This window comes from Tetrapisispora phaffii, chromosome 12 (genome assembly GCF_000236905.1).
Source record: "Tetrapisispora phaffii CBS 4417 chromosome 12, complete genome".
Lineage (NCBI taxonomy): Eukaryota > Fungi > Ascomycota > Saccharomycetes > Saccharomycetales > Saccharomycetaceae > Tetrapisispora > Tetrapisispora phaffii.
This window is the reverse complement of record NC_016531.1, coordinates 177,221-196,950: the sequence shown is the minus strand read 5'-3', so window position 1 is coordinate 196,950 and position 19,730 is coordinate 177,221. Positions and strand designations below refer to the sequence as shown.

General features: G+C 32.5%; 8 protein-coding genes across 8 annotated transcripts; 5 read left to right on the top strand and 3 right to left on the bottom strand.

Annotated features, from left to right (window-relative positions):
- Positions 1–382: 382 nt before the first annotated feature.
- MSS116 (ATP-dependent RNA helicase) lies at positions 383–2,413 on the top strand (the record flags this gene model as incomplete). The annotated part of the gene is made up of 1 exon (XM_003687839.1): positions 383–2,413. One exon carries the CDS (start codon positions 383–385, stop codon positions 2,411–2,413), a length of 2,031 nt encoding a protein of 676 aa, XP_003687887.1.
- Positions 2,414–3,089: 676 nt separating this feature from the next.
- Positions 3,090–5,525, top strand: CSC1 (Csc1p; the record flags this gene model as incomplete). Its single annotated transcript, XM_003687838.1, has 1 exon — positions 3,090–5,525. The coding sequence occupies one exon, from the start codon at positions 3,090–3,092 to the stop codon at positions 5,523–5,525; it is 2,436 nt and encodes an 811-aa protein (XP_003687886.1).
- A 412-nt stretch (positions 5,526–5,937) lies between these two features.
- Positions 5,938–6,750, top strand: GPN3 (putative signal sequence-binding GTPase GPN3; the record flags this gene model as incomplete). Its single annotated transcript, XM_003687837.1, has 1 exon — positions 5,938–6,750. The coding sequence occupies one exon, from the start codon at positions 5,938–5,940 to the stop codon at positions 6,748–6,750; it is 813 nt and encodes a 270-aa protein (XP_003687885.1).
- Positions 6,751–6,990: 240 nt separating this feature from the next.
- On the bottom strand, positions 6,991–8,175 carry HST4 (NAD-dependent histone deacetylase HST4; the record flags this gene model as incomplete). The annotated part of the gene is made up of 1 exon (XM_003687836.1): positions 6,991–8,175. The coding sequence occupies one exon, from the start codon at positions 8,173–8,175 to the stop codon at positions 6,991–6,993; it is 1,185 nt and encodes a 394-aa protein (XP_003687884.1).
- Positions 8,176–9,007: 832 nt separating this feature from the next.
- On the top strand, positions 9,008–10,402 carry RVB1 (RuvB family ATP-dependent DNA helicase pontin; the record flags this gene model as incomplete). The annotated part of the gene is made up of 1 exon (XM_003687835.1): positions 9,008–10,402. The coding sequence occupies one exon, from the start codon at positions 9,008–9,010 to the stop codon at positions 10,400–10,402; it is 1,395 nt and encodes a 464-aa protein (XP_003687883.1).
- A 191-nt stretch (positions 10,403–10,593) lies between these two features.
- Positions 10,594–12,627, bottom strand: SLY1 (syntaxin-binding protein; the record flags this gene model as incomplete). The annotated part of the gene is made up of 1 exon (XM_003687834.1): positions 10,594–12,627. The coding sequence occupies one exon, from the start codon at positions 12,625–12,627 to the stop codon at positions 10,594–10,596; it is 2,034 nt and encodes a 677-aa protein (XP_003687882.1).
- Positions 12,628–15,026: 2,399 nt separating this feature from the next.
- On the top strand, positions 15,027–17,756 carry SND1 (Snd1p; the record flags this gene model as incomplete). The annotated part of the gene is made up of 1 exon (XM_003687833.1): positions 15,027–17,756. One exon carries the CDS (start codon positions 15,027–15,029, stop codon positions 17,754–17,756), a length of 2,730 nt encoding a protein of 909 aa, XP_003687881.1.
- Positions 17,757–18,106: 350 nt separating this feature from the next.
- Positions 18,107–19,561, bottom strand: CDC1 (putative lipid phosphatase CDC1; the record flags this gene model as incomplete). Its single annotated transcript, XM_003687832.1, has 1 exon — positions 18,107–19,561. The coding sequence occupies one exon, from the start codon at positions 19,559–19,561 to the stop codon at positions 18,107–18,109; it is 1,455 nt and encodes a 484-aa protein (XP_003687880.1).
- Positions 19,562–19,730: the final 169 nt, after the last annotated feature.

Here is a 19,730-nt window from a genome sequence, read left to right as displayed (position 1 = left end):
AATATATACATAAGTTCGTAACCTGTCAACCCCTCTATCAACCGTCAATGCAACCTACCATTCAATAATCCATACCATCCTCTAGTACTTGCAGTCCAACTATCACGACATTACCCGACCGTCCTGCTTTTAGAGGTCAAGTTCTGGAACTTCTGACCTTCTCCCAACGGAAGAGCACGACCATTGCAACTGAAAATTTTTCCATTATGGGAAGGGCCAGAAAGATGCATGCTCCAAGATCTGAGGAGGATGGCTGTTGCTATGAATTTAGTTTGGTTGACGGGAGTATAAGAGGATCTGGTGCAAAGTTGTTGCAGTTGTATGTGTTAGAGTTTGGTTCTAGAGGAAAGAGAGAGGACAGCAGAAGTAATTTAATCTCACGATGATGAATATTCTGTTAAATGCTTCCAAAGCGTCACACTCGGTGGCTATGCCTCTACTACGTAGAGTTGGTAACGGCATGGCTGTTAGGGGCTTGCAATCCACAGCTATAGGGCTTGCTGGGTACTATAATGGCGGCCGTGATGGTGACCGTAACGGTGGCTATAGAAATAAGAGAAGTGATGCGAATTATGGTAATAGACAAAGTTTCAACAATGGTGGAGGAGACAGGTATGGTGGGAGAAACAATAACTATAACAACAGACGTGGTGGCTATGGTAGAAACAACAGGAACGATATGTCCAGAAGAGAACCTGACGATAGTTTGAAGTCATCGAAATTCACGAAAGTCGTGGTTGTTCCAAAGGAAGATACTGAATCCACTATCACTTTAGACAGTCTGCACGAGGAAAAAATCCTTAATGATGATCTTTATGAAGCCGTCAATGCTATGGGCTTCCCAAGCTTGACTCCAGTGCAACAGAAGACTATCAAGCCGATCTTGGAAAATGATAAGGTTGATGTCATCACAAGAGCAAAGACAGGTACAGGTAAAACTTTTGCGTTTTTGTTACCTATCATGGAACATTTGATGCGTAGCAACGTCGCAGGTTCAGACTCCGTCAGATCCGTGATTGTCGCACCAACTAGAGATCTGGCATTGCAAATTGAAGAAGAGTTAAGAAAGATATATTCCAAGAACAGAGAATTAAGGAAATTTGGTTCTTTGTCTTTGGTTGGTGGTACCGACTACAGAAGGGCCATCCGTATTCTGCTTGACAAACAACCAAGCATTGTCATTGGTACTCCAGGTAGATTGATTCAAACTTTAGACGAGTACGGGGAACAATGTTTCAAGGACGTAGATTTTAAAGTTCTAGACGAAGCTGATCGTTTATTGGAAATTGGTTTCAAGACAGATCTAGAATACATTTCCTCTACTTTAAACAAGTTGAACAGTAAGGGGGAGGCACATATCAGAACTCTATTATTTTCAGCCACTTTAGACGACAAAGTTCAAATCTTAGCTAATGACATCATGAATAAAGATGAATGTTTGTTTTTGGATACTGTTGACAAGAATGCACCAGAAGCTCATGAAAATATCGATCAATCCGTTGTGATGACAGACTCATATGCTGATAGTTTGTTTGCAACAATTCAACACATTAAGAATAAAGTTGATACTGAACCAGAGTACAAAGCCATTTTGTTTTCACCAACAGTGAAATTAACCACATACATCTGTAATAGGTTATACAAAGTGTTCGGAAGATCATTCCCAATTTTAGAGTTCCATGGTAAAATTTCTCAAGCAAGAAGAACCTATTTAGTAAAAGACTTTAAGAAAATTAAGTCAGGTTTATTAGTATGTACCGATGTTGGTGCTCGTGGTATGGATTTCCCAAATGTTGGAGAAGTTTTACAACTAGGTGTTCCAACCGAACTTGCTAATTATGTTCACCGTATCGGCAGAACAGCTAGAGCCGGTAAAGAAGGAGCTTCTATTCTGTTTATGTGCAAGGATGAACTTCCATTTATCGAAACTCTACGTTCTGAAAAGAAAATTGAGATTAAGCATGTCAATGAATATGAAAAAGATGAAGATTTGGTTAAAACAATTACCGATCATCCAGGGAGACCATACGAAGTGAAAGAAGCCATTTTATCTGTCATGTCATCATACCAAGCTTGTCAAGACAATTATAGATTCAACGGCAACAAACTATTCCCAAATATTGCAGGTGCATATGGTGCTTTATTAAGTGAACCTGGTTTGAAGATACCTTTCCCAGACCGTTCCAAATTACAAATGTTTGGTTTTGCTAGAGCACGTTTCGCAAATGAAATATTTGATTTCGATGCACAAAAAGATGATGAAGGCTCGCATGGAGATGATTATCAGAAATCTTCCAGAGGAAGCAACTACGGCAGAAACTCGTACAACAACAGAGATGGCCAAACTGGTTACAGATCCTTTAATGGTGAAAAGCGTAACTACAGAAATAATAGATCTAGCTCTCGTTACTGATTCATCTGAGGGTGTTTATGACACTCGAACATCAATAAACTCTAATGCAACAACAATTATGAAGCATTATAATCTAATACCAAAAAAATAAAGATAAAAAAATGGACCAGTTCAAGCATTTTATGAATATAATGAAGAAATTCGTTTATAGAATTCCACAACTTTCAACTCATGTATATAGTATTTTTTCTAATAATAAAAACTTTTATCAAGTAATTAATTACATTGCACATATATATTAGAAACTGTACTTGCAACAAAACTATTTTAAATACAAAACCTTTGTAAAACACATATATTCTGTAACTAACTGATCTCTCATATGTTTTCATTTTTTGCTTATAAAAAACAAGCCCTTAAGCTGAAAATGAAACATTGCAAATAAAGTTATTACAGTCTTAAATAAAAAAAGAATAAAATCCTTTTAAAGACATTGCAGGTATAGAAGCATTAAAAAAACAGTATTGAGCTGCTTTAAGAAGATCTCTAGTGCTAATTATAGTTATATTGCTTTGAACTTTTATTTACGCTATCCTTAAGGGGCATTACTGTTAAGATTGATATTTACATCTGAGCCTTTTCAGACATCCTGAACTTTTCAAGTTATATTTTCTAGGATTATCTGTATTTTAAACAAACGAAATAAAGTACCATAAGTCTTTGCCTTGCAATTGGCATGATTAATTATCTGTTTAATATGACATCATCTAGTTTGACACTGGATGATGAGGGACACTCCCCAGATTTTAGGAAACCTACAGCACAAGTTGTCACAACTCAACTATTGACTGCTAGTCTTTTGGGTTTATTTGCATTGGTTTCATTCTCACTGTTGTTGAAAAGGTTACCGAAGTTATATGCAAGCAGGAAATATAAAAATAATGGTGGATTGCAGCTGCCTACCTGGGATGAATCTAGTGTTTTTGCTTGGATTCCTGTAGTTTACAAGATTAATGATATGCAATTATTGGAATATGCCGGTTTAGATGCATTTGTATTTTTAGGTTTCTTTAAGATGTGCATCAAGTTCCTTTCTATTTGTAGTATATGTGCTGTATTCGTTATTTCTCCTATCAGATACCATTTGACAGGAAGATATGATGATGGATCAGAGTATGGAGATAATTCTACGATTTTGACGTACTTTCCAGGACATCTAACAAAGAGATTTTCTTACTTAGATAAGATAAACCCAAATTATCCAGAGGCGACATACTTGTTTTTATTGATGTATGTTGTTTTTACATATTTTTTTACGTTCCTGGCAATTAAAATGTTGATATCTCAAACAAGACTGGTTGTAAATACTAGACAAATGTTTCTTGGTAAACAAAATACAATTACAGATAGAACAATTTTATTATCTGGGATTCCCATTGAATTACGTGATACTAAAGAACTGAAAAAAAGAATTGAACAGTTAAATATAGGCAAAGTTTCAACGATCACCATTTGTAGAGAGTGGGGTGTATTGAACAGACTGCATCATTGTAGAGAGGAAGTCATGAGACAATTGGAATTGAAGTTCGCAGAATGTCCAGTCGAATTATTGAATAATAATGAAAGAATCGGAGCTGAAAACTACAGTTTGAATAATAACAGAAATAACATTGAAACAGTAAGTACAACAGAGGAGTCATCGGAACGAATTAGAGGAAGACAGAGTGATATTGAAAACCAGTATGAAACTTCGCCGGAGGATGACCTTGATGACAATTTTCTGTATTCTGAATTGCAAATAAATGAAAGACCTACAATTCGTACTTCGTATTGGGGTTTATTTGGTAAGAAAGTCGATGCAATTGACTACTATTGGAAGCAATTAAAATTCATTGATCAAGAAATCGAAGATGCAAGAAAAAAACATTATTCAGCAACCCCAACAGCGTTTGTAACAATGGACTCGGTCGCAAATGCTCAAATGGCTGCACAAGCAGTGTTAGATCCGAGAGTTAACTATTTTATTACTAAGTTGGCGCCTGCTCCACATGATATTAGGTGGGATAACGTTTGTTTGTCAAGGAGAGAAAGGCTAACAAAGGGATATGCTGTAACGACTTTTATCGGTCTTTCAAGCTTATTCTTAATTATTCCTGTTTCATATTTAGCAACACTTTTGAATCTGAAAACCATTTCCAAATTTTGGCCAAGTCTAGGTAAGTTACTGAAGGAGAACAAGTGGGCACAGAATTTAGTCACTGGATTATTGCCAACCTATTTGTTTACTTTATTGAACGTCGTAATTCCATATTTCTATGAATACTTGACATCTTATCAAGGTTTGATCTCATACGGTGAAGAAGAAACATCTTTAGTTTCCAAGAATTTTTTTTATATCTTTGTTAACCTATTCTTAGTGTTTACCTTAGCTGGTACCGCTTCAAATTATTGGGGATATTTAAGTGACACAACAAAAATTGCTTACCAATTAGCAACATCTGTGAAAGAATTTTCATTGTTTTATGTTGATCTAATTATTCTACAAGGTATTGGTATGTTCCCATTCAAACTTTTATTAGTCGGCAGTATGATTGGTTTCCCATTGTTTAAAATACAAGCCAAAACACCAAGGCAAAGAAAAGAGCTATACAATCCACCAATCTTTAATTTTGGCTTGCAATTACCACAACCTATTTTAATTTTAATCATTACATTGATTTATAGTGTAATGAGTACTAAAATTTTGGTTTCTGGGTTAGCTTATTTTGTGATCGGATTCTACGTCTACAAATATCAACTAGTTTTTGCTACTGATCACTTACCACATTCGACAGGTAAAGTATGGCCACTTATCTTCAGAAGAGTGATTGCAGGTTTATTACTCTTCCAATTAACAATGGCAGGTACTTTAGCAGGTTTTGAAGGTGGGTGGGTCCTCTCGTCATGGCTGCTCCCATTACCAATAATAACATTCACTTATTTATACGATTTTCAAAATAATTACTTACCATTATTACAATACATTGCATTAAGTTCGATTAAAGAAAACGAATCCACAGAGACAACTGGGGAGAGAACAACAACAACTTCATCAAATGAAAATTATCAATATTCATATCTAGTCGACGGATTAGATAGTCCTATGTTATCAACAAGGGAGACAATATCATAAGGGAGGACATTGAGACAACAAGAGGACTACAACTGTTATGTTATAGAGCACCATATACATATATATCCTCTCGTAAGTTCTCATACATAACCACTAGTGACAGCTCTCCCGGGTAACCACATTCGAGCAAATTTCAAAATTTCAAAAAAATGCGATGAGATGAGATGAAAAAACTTAAAGTAACACTAACTATTATTAATCAAACTATAATTTACACTTGAATGCTGTTAAAGGATCGATATATACATACATACACATATATATAGATATATGGTACAGTAAATAGTACAAACCGTGAATTACTGTGTATCAGGTGCCTGTGGAAATCTGGTTGATTAAAATATCAGTTGACAAAAAAAAATAGTTCATTGACAATATACATACACATATATTTTCATTCACATAAGTAATCATGTCAAGAGTCGGTGTTTTAGTTATGGGACCGGCAGGTGTTGGTAAGAGTACATTTTGTAATTCTATTATCTCGCATATGCAAACTATCGGTCGTAGAGCCCATATCGTCAATTTAGATCCTGCTGCTGAACCAAATAAGTATGAATTCACTGTTGATATTAGAGATTTGATTTCATTGGATGATGTGATGGAAGAGCTGGATTTAGGTCCTAATGGTGCCTTGATTTATTGTTTTGAGTATCTGATGAAAAATCTAGATTGGTTAGATGAAGAAATTGGTGATTATAATGATGAGTACCTTATATTTGATTGCCCGGGGCAAATTGAACTATACACTCACATCCCTGTATTACCTAATATAGTGCGCCATTTACAACAACAGTTAAATTTCAGTTTATGTGCAACTTATCTAATGGAAGCCCCATTTATAATAGACAGCTCGAAATATTTTAGTGGATCTTTGTGTGCTATGTCAGCTATGATTCTATTAGAATTGCCTCATATTAATGTTCTAAGTAAACTAGATTTGATAAAAGATGAGTATAATCGTAAAAAATTGAAGAGGTTCTTAAACCCAGATCCTATGTTGTTAGCTAATGAAGTAGAAGATGTTAATCCAAAGTTTCAAAAATTAACCAAGAGTATTGCAAATTTAGTGGATGATTTTGGTATGGTTCAATTTCTTCCATTAGAAGCTAATAATCCAGATAGTATAGAAACCATTTTATCGTATATTGACGATGTTACACAATGGGCTGAAAATCAAGAACAAAAGGAACCAAATGATCAAATTGACATTGAAGAAATGTGATTGTGATACTAGTAACTTAGGGAGTATTACTGTTGCGGGATACCATTAAAATATTGAAAACAAAAAATCCATTATAGTCGTGTCGCATATGAGTTATATTAAGAGAATATGTAAGGATATGTATGTTCTTTTTTTCTCATTATACATCGTCATTATGTAAATTTTATAAAATGCATTGAAAACTTAATAATACTGTAATTATCATCTATTTTGTATATTTAATTTGTATCTTGTCTTTTATCAGTTAAAAATTTTGGGTATATTTTGACAGTCTCCTAAAACTATTAGATCCACCCCTCCGATGGCATCTAAAATGCTTTTGGATGGTAGTTCTTTGTTGACATAAATAACGTAACCTTTTGATGTTCTTATCTTCGTTATGAACTGTTTGCACATTGATTTCACCCCAGGAATATTCAAACTGGTTCCTGCTATTATTAAACAATCTGGTTTCTTTTTCATATCCATATTAGCAACTTCACTAATTATGTCTCCTTCAGGGTGAACTTCATTATATAATACAATCCGAGGTCTCATTTTACCGACACCTTGAGCACGTAATCCAGCAACTTTTCTGACTTCTTCAAACTCCATACACTCTTTGCAAGAGGGAACATATTCTATCTTACCGGACAGTTCAGTCTCTTCATCTTCCACGTTGAAAATGGTTGGTTCCATTCCACTGACCTTACGACATTTATTACATTGCATATGATGAATGCTGCCATGCAACTGAATAATGTTAGGACACGCATCATTCTTTGAAAACCCTAAAGGTATTTTTGCTGATAAATGAGACAATCTAGTTTCAAGCCCATCAATATTCTGTGTGTATACTCTTAACAGTCTGCCGCTTTTTGATAATTCATTTAGATATTTATGGAAATCCGTTGGTACAGAATTTTTGGATAAGTGATGTAATTTTTTAATCATTAAATTAAATTGTTTACTCATCTCATCGCTACTATACACTCTGTTAAAATCAAACAATTCTTTACCTGATGCTATTTTATTCGACTTACTCTTCAACATCGTAAAGAGACCATCACTTGATCTGAAATCTGGAATACCAGCTTCAACAGAGATACCAGCACCTGCCACTACTACAATTTTCTTGCTTTGCAATAACACATGTTCCAAAAAAACTTCATTATCATCCATATTGTCATCATGAAGTACATTTCCATCAGATGTAGAGGCTCTCTTCAATAAATACTCATCGATATTGAAAACTTCATTTAATGCAGGTTTATATTTCAATCTAGATTTTCTAGCAGCTTTCGTTAATTGCAAAACCAATTTCTTAGGCACCACCTTCTCTGTTCTCTTCTTAGTAACACGACTTTCCTTCTTGACCGTCGAAGGAGGAGTCAAAGGCAACTGTTGATGTTTTACATCTTTGTCATTCACGTTGAAACCACACATAGTCTCTTATAAAACAAATAAATTACTTAGGTTTATTCCCACTGCAAAAAAAATAAAAGGGACACCACCAATATTCGAATTCGTCACAGTCCTTTCTCAAACCTAAACTTAACAACGTCAGAGCAACAATACAACAAAATACAAGCCCTGGTCGTTCCACTGATTTAAAAGATCAACTGTCATCAGTTATATATAAAAGAATTATTCAGCTGTCATGGGTTCATTTATAAATGAGATGGCTTTACTATTGGAAAGATTGATTAAACTTCCTAATCGGGAAATGTAATGAACGTTTGTGGTTAACCGATCACGTGAACGGGCTCTGGCAAGAATGAAGATACAATAAAAGATCGATTGTTTCTATGCAATCGTTCAATGTTAGGTACGACCAGCTCAATTGTGATGATATAACTATATATATATGCATATACATATTACTTTTAGGATCTTTTGAATATAGTGACTAGTTTAACTAGTTGCTTGACTGTATCGTGGTCTCTTTAAACATCGTCGACCTCACTATTAAGTTATTGCTGCTAACGTAAAGCTTCGTTCACAATGACAAGACTGTTATGAAAAATTATCGATGATATTTTTTTTCACTTTAATAATCAGTTTAAAGACTACATACTATAGTGAATTTATATTATAATCAAATTATTACTTTATTTATATATACCTTATGACACCTTTCAGTAATTGAAATCGTTCTGTAGTATATTGAGATTGAATTTGTTTAGATTTTAATTGAATTTATTTTTCAGTCTTGGAGATTCGCAACGATACAGCAGGCATCGCAAGGGCTTATAAAATAAAAATATAATAAAATATAATGGTTGAAATAAGTGAAATCAAAGAAAACAATACCACTGCCGGTGCTAAGGCTGTGGGTTCTGGCACACGTACTGCTACTCATACTCATATCAAGGGATTGGGTTTGGATGATCAAGGAATTGCCAAGAAAGTTGAAGGTGGGTTTGTCGGTCAGATTGAGGCTAGAGAGGCATGTGGTGTTGTTGTTGACTTGATTAAAGCTAAAAAGATGTCAGGTAAAGCTATTTTGCTGGCTGGTGGTCCATCAACTGGTAAAACTGCTCTTGCTTTGGCTATTTCCCAAGAGTTAGGTCCAAAGGTCCCATTTTGTCCTTTGGTTGGTAGTGAACTTTATTCCGTAGAAGTTAAGAAAACTGAAACACTTATGGAAAACTTTAGAAGAGCTATCGGTTTAAGAATTAAAGAAACCAAAGAAGTTTACGAAGGTGAAGTAACAGAATTAACTCCGGAGGATGCAGAAAACCCATTAGGTGGCTATGGTAAAACCATATCGCACGTCATTGTAGGTTTGAAGTCTGCAAAAGGTACAAAGACATTAAGATTAGACCCTACTATCTATGAAAGTATTCAACGTGAGAAAATCAATGTCGGTGATGTTATCTATATTGAATCAAATACTGGTGCTGTCAAGAGAGTCGGTAGATCAGATGCTTACGCCACCGAATTTGATTTGGAAACTGAAGAATATGTCCCATTACCAAAGGGTGAAGTCCATAAAAAAAAGGACATCGTACAAGATGTTACGTTGCATGATTTAGATATCGCTAATGCTAGACCACAAGGAGGACAGGATGTCATGTCAATGATGGGTCAACTAATGAAACCAAAGAAAACTGAAATTACCGAAAAATTGAGGCAAGAAGTCAATAAAGTGGTAGCAAAATATATTGACCAAGGTGTAGCAGAATTAGTACCAGGTGTATTATTCATTGATGAAGTTAACATGTTGGACATTGAAATTTTCACCTATTTGAATAAAGCTCTGGAATCAGAGATTGCCCCAATAGTCATATTAGCCTCGAACAGAGGTATGACAACGGTCCGTGGTACTGACGACATCGTATCACCACATGGTATTCCACCAGACTTAGTTGATAGACTACTGATTGTCCGTACATTGCCATATAACAGAGAGGAAATGCGTACCATTATCGAAAGAAGAGTAACGGTTGAAAGTTTGAATTTACAAAAAGATGCATTAGATCTATTAGCTGATATGTCTATAGAGACTTCCCTACGTTATGTATTACAATTATTATCCCCAAGTGGTATATTGGCTCAAACTTCCGGCCGTGATGAAATTGTTGTCAGTGATATTGAAGAAGCTAAATTATTATTCTTAGATGCTAAGAGATCAACAAAAATTTTAGAATCAAGTGCTACTTATTTATAAGTTCCCATTGATTCCTAGTCTTATATAACAAGCATAAGCAAACTACAAGTATAAGTATTAATATCAGAATAAATAATTTTTTTCAAAGGAAATAATAGAGCTTATGAAAAATAATGAGATAATTTATAGAATTGTAATTATTTTTATTCTATAAAAATGTATATTACACAGAAACTACTACATTTGTATTATCAGTTTTCTGATAGAGTGGATATTTCACTCAAGAAATCATTTGGAGATACAATTGCTGTACTTCCATACATAACCTTCTTTGGATTATGCAATTCAGAATGCGCCCATTCTTGTAAGTTTTGATATTCTAAATAGTTACCACCACCAACAACAAATACGATTGACTTATTATACGATTGTCTCTTTGGTTTTTTGGTTTGAGAACCCCTTGTTGCTCTTGGATCAAGGTATAAGTAACTATCGGTGGTTTCTAAGTTCTTCTGAGAACTATTCAATGGATCCATAATAGCTTCGACAATGTTGGTAATTGGGATTGTTTTTTTTTCAGGTAGCAGTTTTTTTATTCCTGTTATTAAACTACCGACACCACCTTGTAATTTACCTTCAGTCAAATTATATAAACCGGAAAGGGTAGTTGATGTTTGTGAGTCTTTATTATTAGGTTTACCATTTTCCAAGGATTTGTTTTGTAATGACATTTGTGATAATGTCATGAATTCTCTTAACTTATATATATACTTGAAGGCACCTATCTTGAAATTATTCTTTTCAAAATAAGTTTCAACATCTTTAATAAATTCATTAGGTAGACCATTTGTTGAGGTTAAAAATAGATAAACAAAAGTTCTTAATTTATCATTCAAATTATTTGTCTTGCCATCATTTAATAATTCCATAAATTTCAACTTCAAATTTTTGTTGTCTGGATCTTGTTCAATTTCAAAAAATGAATCCAAATGTTTGTTTTCTAATTCTGCTAATAATGCAGAGAAGATATTCATATGATTATCAATAACTGATTTTCTGGCTGTTAATTCAGGTAGTCTCTTGACAGCTTCCTGTATCTGTAAAGTATCGCTATCAGAGTTTGAATTTAAGTTGTTTAGATCAGTTATACCTGTTTTTTTAGTTATTTCTTCAGCGTCGTGCTTATATTTTGATAATTCTAACTCGACATTTTCAGCAGCTTCTGGGAAAGGTAAATGAGAGTTTTGTTTCCAAAAGAAGTCATTTGGATCTAAATCGAAGGTCTTCATTTTTTGTACAGTTTTATTATTATTTTCTGTTTCTTCATTTTGTTTTGTATCATTTATTGGGATAGAGACTCTATTCTTTGATAAATTGAACACATCAAAAATCATACATTGATATATCCATGAATGGCTAAACATACAAGCGAAATCGATGTTTCTATCTAAGAGCACAAGCACATATCTGTCTAGATAATCCTCAGAACCAGATGATGACGAATTTGATGATAATTTGATATTGATAACATAGTCACGTAATTTTGTACTTAATTTTTGTGCAATGATTTCTGCTGGGCCACCTACTGGGGCTCTAATAATTGGAATTGTATTAGAGGTAATGATTGTGTTGAATAAACCATTGGAGATATCTTCACATAGAGTGTTAATGACATCTTCCGTGGATTTTGGATTGTTTAAAATTGAATAGGTATTATTAATTTCTAAAGAAAATAGTTCAGGTTCAGTAACAATAAAATTTAAATATTGATCGTAAACCTGTTTAATCTTATCAGATTTTCCAGCCAATGTGACATCCTTGGCAAATTCTTCTAGTAAAGATCTTTCTAAATTTGTAGAAAAATTGACATAGTAATCTGAGTAATAATCATTTTTAATATCTCTAGTGATCATATCTAAATTAGCCTTTGTTGGTGTCACAAAGTAAATGGCAGGCACATCGTTAATTGGGGTTCTTTTCTGATCTATTAAATAATGAATAGTAACACCACATTTCAACAAGTCATTAACCCTTAAAATGGACGATACAATACCCATGGTTACATCATCTAAAATTAAAACTTTCCAAGATAATTCCGAATCATTAAATGAATTCTCTAAATCAATAGTATCTAATAAATTACCACCAGTGTTTGAAGAACCTGATCCCAGTCCATTGTTAGAGGCATTTACATTTAGATTATTTAAAAATAACATTTTCACAATTGCATTAATCTGCAAATCCCTTAGACTTGTTTCATCTCTAACCAAAAAATTTTCTGACATTATTGTAATAGTATTTTTAATGTTAGGATTTTGTTTTCAACGTCTAAATGTTATCCTTTAAAACTCAGCAGTCACAAATCAAAGTAAAAAACACAGTTGTAAAGTAGATGGTTTTGATTAATAATATAACCGCTATTTAAAATGGCTTTAATTGATATAGTATGAACATTCCTTTATATATATACATTAGTATATTTTTAGTTTAATAACTATCATACTTAACCTTCTTTCTAATATGTGTGTAATGTATTAAAAATTAAAAAACGCCAACAAATACTAATAATACCAGTTTCGTATAAATTGATCTGACAGTTCAATTCTCAATATCTCCAATCTCTCAACAGATGTATATTTCTATCATTTTCTTTGCGGGCGGGCGGGCAAGTTCGAGTCCCCCTCTGTGTGCTCTCAATTCACTATTTAAAGCTCTTTTCCTAAAAAATAGTTATATTACCCTACTAACCACAAAAACGAGACAAAATAAATCAAAATAAAATAAAATACATCGGCGGCTAAATCAGTTTTATCGTTAAGCGTCTGTTGAGAAAGTTCACAAAGAAATTTCTGTTTGTGTGCAGAGAGAAGAGAAGAACAGAACAATGTTTCGTCCTTGTTTATATACAACTTGGAATGAGCAACATTGAATTTAACCGCCCCGCTCCCCTCTTTTTAGGGGGGATGTTTTTAGTACATAGCAAGTATATAACAGTATAAGACATTGGGGTAAGAAACAGGTAAATCATTATTGATTATTTTTCTAGTGACACAAAAACAAAAGATATGATTTACCTGTTTCTTACCCCCAATAGATTATGTTCTCGTTTGAATATTCGGTGGCAAAAGGTTTAGCCGCCGAAGATTTATATAAATACCCCCCAACTATTTCCTGAACAAATCATTTATTTTGTTACTATTGAACTATTAGTTACAACGGCGGTGGTATATTTCAAGATAATCTGGTAAATGGATACTCATCTGTCATTTTGTTCCATTATTTTGTAAGTATTAAGATTCAAAGAATAGTCGATTGTTGATTTGTTTATGTTTAATCATATGGTCTGTTGAAAAATAGAGAGACGGAAGTTGTAAAAAAACTAAATTTTAGCAAAGTGACTACAAACGGTTTGATATCGTTGAAGTTTTAACAAAAACATGTCAGCTTTAGGGGAAAGAGGCTGTTTTGTTGATTGATTTTGCATGTATCGTTGGAATTTGTTTACACTAGAAGCAGAAGGGTTCTAAAGGTAATAAACCACTAGTTGACTAACTTGGTGATATTTTACTATAGACAGAGTCATTGGAGAATGCATTGAGATCAGCCAATTTCTTCGCAGTATGATTTATTATCTGTTGGAACGATTGAATAATTACTTCGACATGCCAACGGAAAATAAAACAATGACGAATGGATTCATTTTGAAAATATTATCTTCTTCTTTTCATCGCAATTTCTAAGTATGAGATATGTTGGATCTTGCGGTTTATCCTTCTCATTAAAATCAAAGTTATTATAAACTGTTCTCCGTTGCATTGTTATTTGTTTATTTAACTCTGGTTTTTTTTTATAAATGGGTCGTCACACGGATAAATTATTCGTATAGTGGAAAAAAAATATTCATTTAAAGAAGAGAAAAAGAAAATTTTACACCTTCACATACTTACTTACTTACCTTCCCGATCTCCTTTTTTCATGACCCTTGTGGTTTGCACGTGAATTTGGTTCTTTCTTCTTCGGTTTTTTGATTTTGTGATTTTGGTTTTTTATCATCTCTGTGCGTTCCTTTGAAGTTTATTATGGAACTCAACTCTACGCTCCATAATAATTAGAAATTTAAGGTTTACTTACTACAGAATTTTGTAAGAGAAATCCGTTAAATGTAAAACATTAATCTGGACTTTTCGCTATAAAATTTCTTAGTAATTTTAATATTTTCGAAATTTTTCATTTTGTAGAGATGACTAGGATTAAAATACTGCATTAAATTTATAATATCAAAGTTTAATAGAAGTTTTTTCTATTTTATTTTTTTGATAAGCTACTTAAATGGAATTCGTAATATATTAATTACAAATTAAAGTTAAAATCAAAAAAAATTATTATAATAATAATAAGAAACTTAATTTTTGGGTTTTTAATTTTTTTAAGGATTAATAATACATATGTTGGTTTTTTTAATATGTTATAAATACTAATAATACTTTAAAAACCTAACTTAAAAAATCGAATAATTAAATAAATCAATAATTCATATATTTCAAGGTATACTAACAAATTAGTAGAACTAATTAGAATAAAAAACTACTTATATTATCTAACGCTAATTTTGCATTGACAATATTATGGATAATATAAATAAACTTACAACCAAAGGTATAAAGAACAAAACTATAAATACACTATGATTAAAAATATTGTACAGAGTGATGTTTCAAATAATATTACCGATGAGCACAAATTAACTAATGACGACATTGTGGACCATAGGGCACCATCGATCCCCAATAGCACTACAGTATCTAATTTTGATAATGTACCGAAACATACACAACCAAAAACAATAGAGAAGCCAAAGATTAATATCACAGCTAAAGATTCCCTTTTTTTATTAAATTATTCAAATATACCCCCATCACAAAAGTCAAACTCCGATGTTTCTCTCCGAACTGATAAGATTCAATCTATTCACGTCGATGAATTCGCTGCATTCATTTATATTGATATACCTATTGTGGATTATTATAACTATAAAATGGATAATAACCATGAGTTTAATGGTAACATTAACATAAATAAAATTGTTAAAAAAGTTAAAATTAATAAGATAAAAGATTTAATTATGAATGCCGTTATAAATAATAATAAAGGGCTATGGGATAAAATAAAAGAAACATCAAAAAATAAAGAAGTCAAAGTTGATATAAAAATATACTCATCAGGTTCTTTGATATATGTGGAAACTATAAAATATGTTATGGAAACCATTTATAATAATCTGATGACACCAAAGAGGACAGATAGTATTAAACTTCAGTTTCATGTCGAGGTGTCAACCATTTCTTTGAAGTGGCTGAACTCATTCATCGATAATCAGCATTTATTGGGTAGAATTAAATTTATAAATAAAAATCCAGGTATTTTACATCATAAAAATTACAATAACCCGTTTAAAGATTATTTTATCCTATTAAACGATCGATACGTTAATTATGATCGTAACAACATAAATTTGCATAATACACAGGCATATACTAAACTGGAATCTATAATAGTCATTACTAATAATACTGGCATTAAGGCATTATTAACTATATTATCAGATAAGCCGTTAGTTAAATTGATTTCTCAGGAATCTTTAGCATATTTAGATGAGTTTGAAAAAAATAATCTAACAGAAAAACAAACAGATGATATCGAATCAGCCAACACAAATGGTACTACAATAATTGGCTCCCCTAGATTGAGAAGAGAACCATCTTCTATTATGTCTTTACAAAATTCGATGTTAACGTCAAATAAAGGGAAATCTGTACGAATAAGGTCATTATCAATCAACAAAAATAAACTCAATGATAAAAATAATATATGTCAAATGGTAGACGGTGTCAAAAATCTTAACTTAGAAAATTCGTCCTTTAATGATCCTGATTTTTATTCCTTTTCTGACTCAGATGAAGATAATAGTTCAAGCGATGACGAATCCGGAGATATGTTATCAATTGTTATACCAACAAAACTTTCTAGAACTAACTCGGAAATGAATATGCATAATAAATTATATTCAAAAACTGCAAATAGATTTAGGTCATTGAGTTTAATAGATCAAAATCATGGTAAACATAATAGAAATTTTGGTGATAATAACAATAATACTGTGCTGAAAAAGAATAATACATCCGTTAATCTTAAACAATATAAACACTATCCTTCGATAGTTTCTACAATGGAACCATTAAAATTAGTTGATAGTAGAAATAGTACAGATTCAAGTTATACGACAACCGATATTACAGATGAAGAAGATATAGATTTAGATGAGGTTTATCCAGTAGGCTATAAGTCAAGAAGGGATTCTGAGACCGACATATTAACTGAAAATAATCATTCAAATATTGGAAATGAAAAGAAATTCAGTAATATATATGTCCATGATGGAGATTTTAATGATATTATTTTATACCCATCGTCTATTAGTAAGAAGAAAAAGAGAAGAAAAACGTTAACAAATGGTATTGACGACGGTACAGTTAATGTCAATGCTGGTCTAATACCTCCAGAATTTTATTCAAGGATATCTACCCCGGCCTCAAGCAGAACTAATTCAAATGTATCGATTACAAATATGACATACGTTATTCCTCAGAAAATAACAGGAGTAGATCAATCGAATAATTGCAACGATAGAATATTTGAGAAGAATTTAATTAAAAAATCTTTTGAGGAAGTAAGAAGTCAGAATTCTATGACTAATTTGTTCGAAACGTTGATTGGAGGTTATAATTATGAAACGGATAATGACCCTAATCATAATCCATTAGCTTTGAATTTTAAATCAAAAGCAAAACGTCAAAATAATTTCCCAAACTTTTCTTCTCTGTCATCTAGACAAGATGATATTGCCGAAGCGGATGAAGAGGATATGATGATGTCAGGTATAACTGAGAAAATTAATGATGAGACGGGGTATATTGGACCGGAACCAGTGGGCAGTACAGAACAAAGGAAATCAACTGTAGTGGATAACACAGATCTCAATAATTATCTATTAGGGAAGGAAATCAGCAATGATAATCAAATAAAACCTATAAATAAAATTCAATCAACTGGTGGATCGTTGTCATTTAATCTATCTTTTAACAGAGATAATTCGGGCAATGCAGATTTTAAGAGCGATTCTTCATCAATAGCGACACAACCTAATTCTGGAATTAATTTTGGATTGTCGTTATATGATGAAGATAGTGATAGTAATGAAACAATAACTTTGGATACTTTAAATGGTGGCAGCAACTCTAGGCAGTTTGAAAAGGTTAATAATAATGCAAATTACAAAAAAGTGTTTACAGTTGATTTGTATGGTGATGATGATGTTGGTAATTCGGATGCATGGTGCTTTGGTAATAACAAATAATTTTTAGCATTATATTTAATTAACTAAGACTCAATATTATAAAACTATAATCGTTGTTTTGGGTTCCAGTTTTCTTGAATGAATGTATATATCTTGAATTGAATTGAACTATTTTATATCATCTTCATTAATGGAGAGTAATAATTGAAAATTAGTAACGGGAAGAAGTTCAGTTAATTCTTCTGAAGTGATGCAATTCTTTAATATATACCTTATGTTTTGATATAAACGATCATATGGAGATGTATAAAGTAAATATTGCGCAGTTATAGTTAAGCAAGTTGATTAGAGTCTTATTAAATTACAAAGGAGCATCCAGAAATCTAGAATTGTTATAGCAGATAATTCATTCATATATTGGTAAAATAGGAAATAAATATTAGGAGCACAGCAATAGTTAAAATTGTAAGACTAAAGAAAAAGTCCATAGTTTTGGTGTTATCATCGACAAGAAATATTGAACCATCCATAATTGTTCTTAGTCCTGATGGCATTGTCACTGGCAAAGGTAGATAATCTTTCTCCTTCTTAAGAGTTTTTTCAATTCTAGATACTAGGATGTTATTGAACTCTTTAGGAAAAAAATGAATAAAAACCAATGCTGAAAAGGATAATATCGCCATAAAGCTATACATCTTCAATGGTGTATATGGGTTAGGTAAATAACATATATTTGTTTGATAGGTGTCCTCTCTTAGTGATCCACTTGGATTGTAAAGTGAAAGCAATTGAATAGCTGGTCTATTAATCCCCATATTCATAGCACATGACTTCACTGTTATTTCTTCTGCAACTTTTTCCTTACCATTGGCTTGGTATCTGTGTGAAATTTTACAGTAATCATGGTCATCCCCAGAAAATAATACAATTGGTTGGATATCATTTAAAACTTCTTGAGAAATGTCATAATCAATAACAGTTTGATATTGGACACCTTTCATCAAAGGGAAAGGTTTATTAGATTCTCTGTCAGGACCACAAGTTTGCGTTTCAGGATCTCTCCAAAGTGGAACGTGAGTTAATAAAATTCTAGGGTATTTGTGCTGTAACTTTGCGAAGCCTGTTAAGAATTGCTTAGGAATACTAGAAATATTTGTATTTTTAGTGTCCGACAGTGAGATTGTATCAACCAGAACAATAGTATGGTTTCCTACATCATGTGAAGAAGAAGTTTCTCCAAAATACGTAGTAAATCTTTCCAAACTCGATTCAATAATCGTATCGCCAAACCCGATGTCATGATTTCCAGGTAAAGACATCACTGTTTTCCTAAATGACTTTTTGGGAAATATACTATTAAATCTTTTGTATTCATTATGCCAATAATCATCATCCCAATATCTGCCTCCATCAAATAAGTCACCAAGAAAGAAAGTCCCATCTGGATCTAGGTAATATTGTGCATATTTCCAATTTTTTCTATGGTAGTTATCCAACAACGCTTTCGTCATGTAATTTACAATAAACGGTCTTCCTGGATATGAATGTGCATCCATGATTTGAGGGTCAGCAAACAAACTCACCTTATATGAATCAATACCTTTTGGCCATTTTTCCCATTTCTTCCAGTCACATTTCTTCATGGCCCTCTTTATCACAGATCTCTCATAATAGTGTATCAATCCAATCCAAAGCAAAAAGAGTAAAAAAATATATCTGTAAGGTCCTTTCATATATTGAGTCCTGGTAGTCCTCTTGCTCTCATCTATTATCGTCTCATTACTCGAACCTAATTTTCTAGCATCTTTATCCTTATCCTTGTTTCCCTTTGGTAATAACGATTTGGGAATATTCCTTTGAAACATTATCTTCTGTAAAACTACTCACAGTCACTCTGTTGAAACGTGTTTAACCTCAATTTAAATAGTCAAATATCATTGATTGACACAATCAATGAATTTAAGATAGATTACAAACCAAAAAATATATCAATTTGCGCTAACCCTGTATATTTGAACATTTGTACAAATAAAA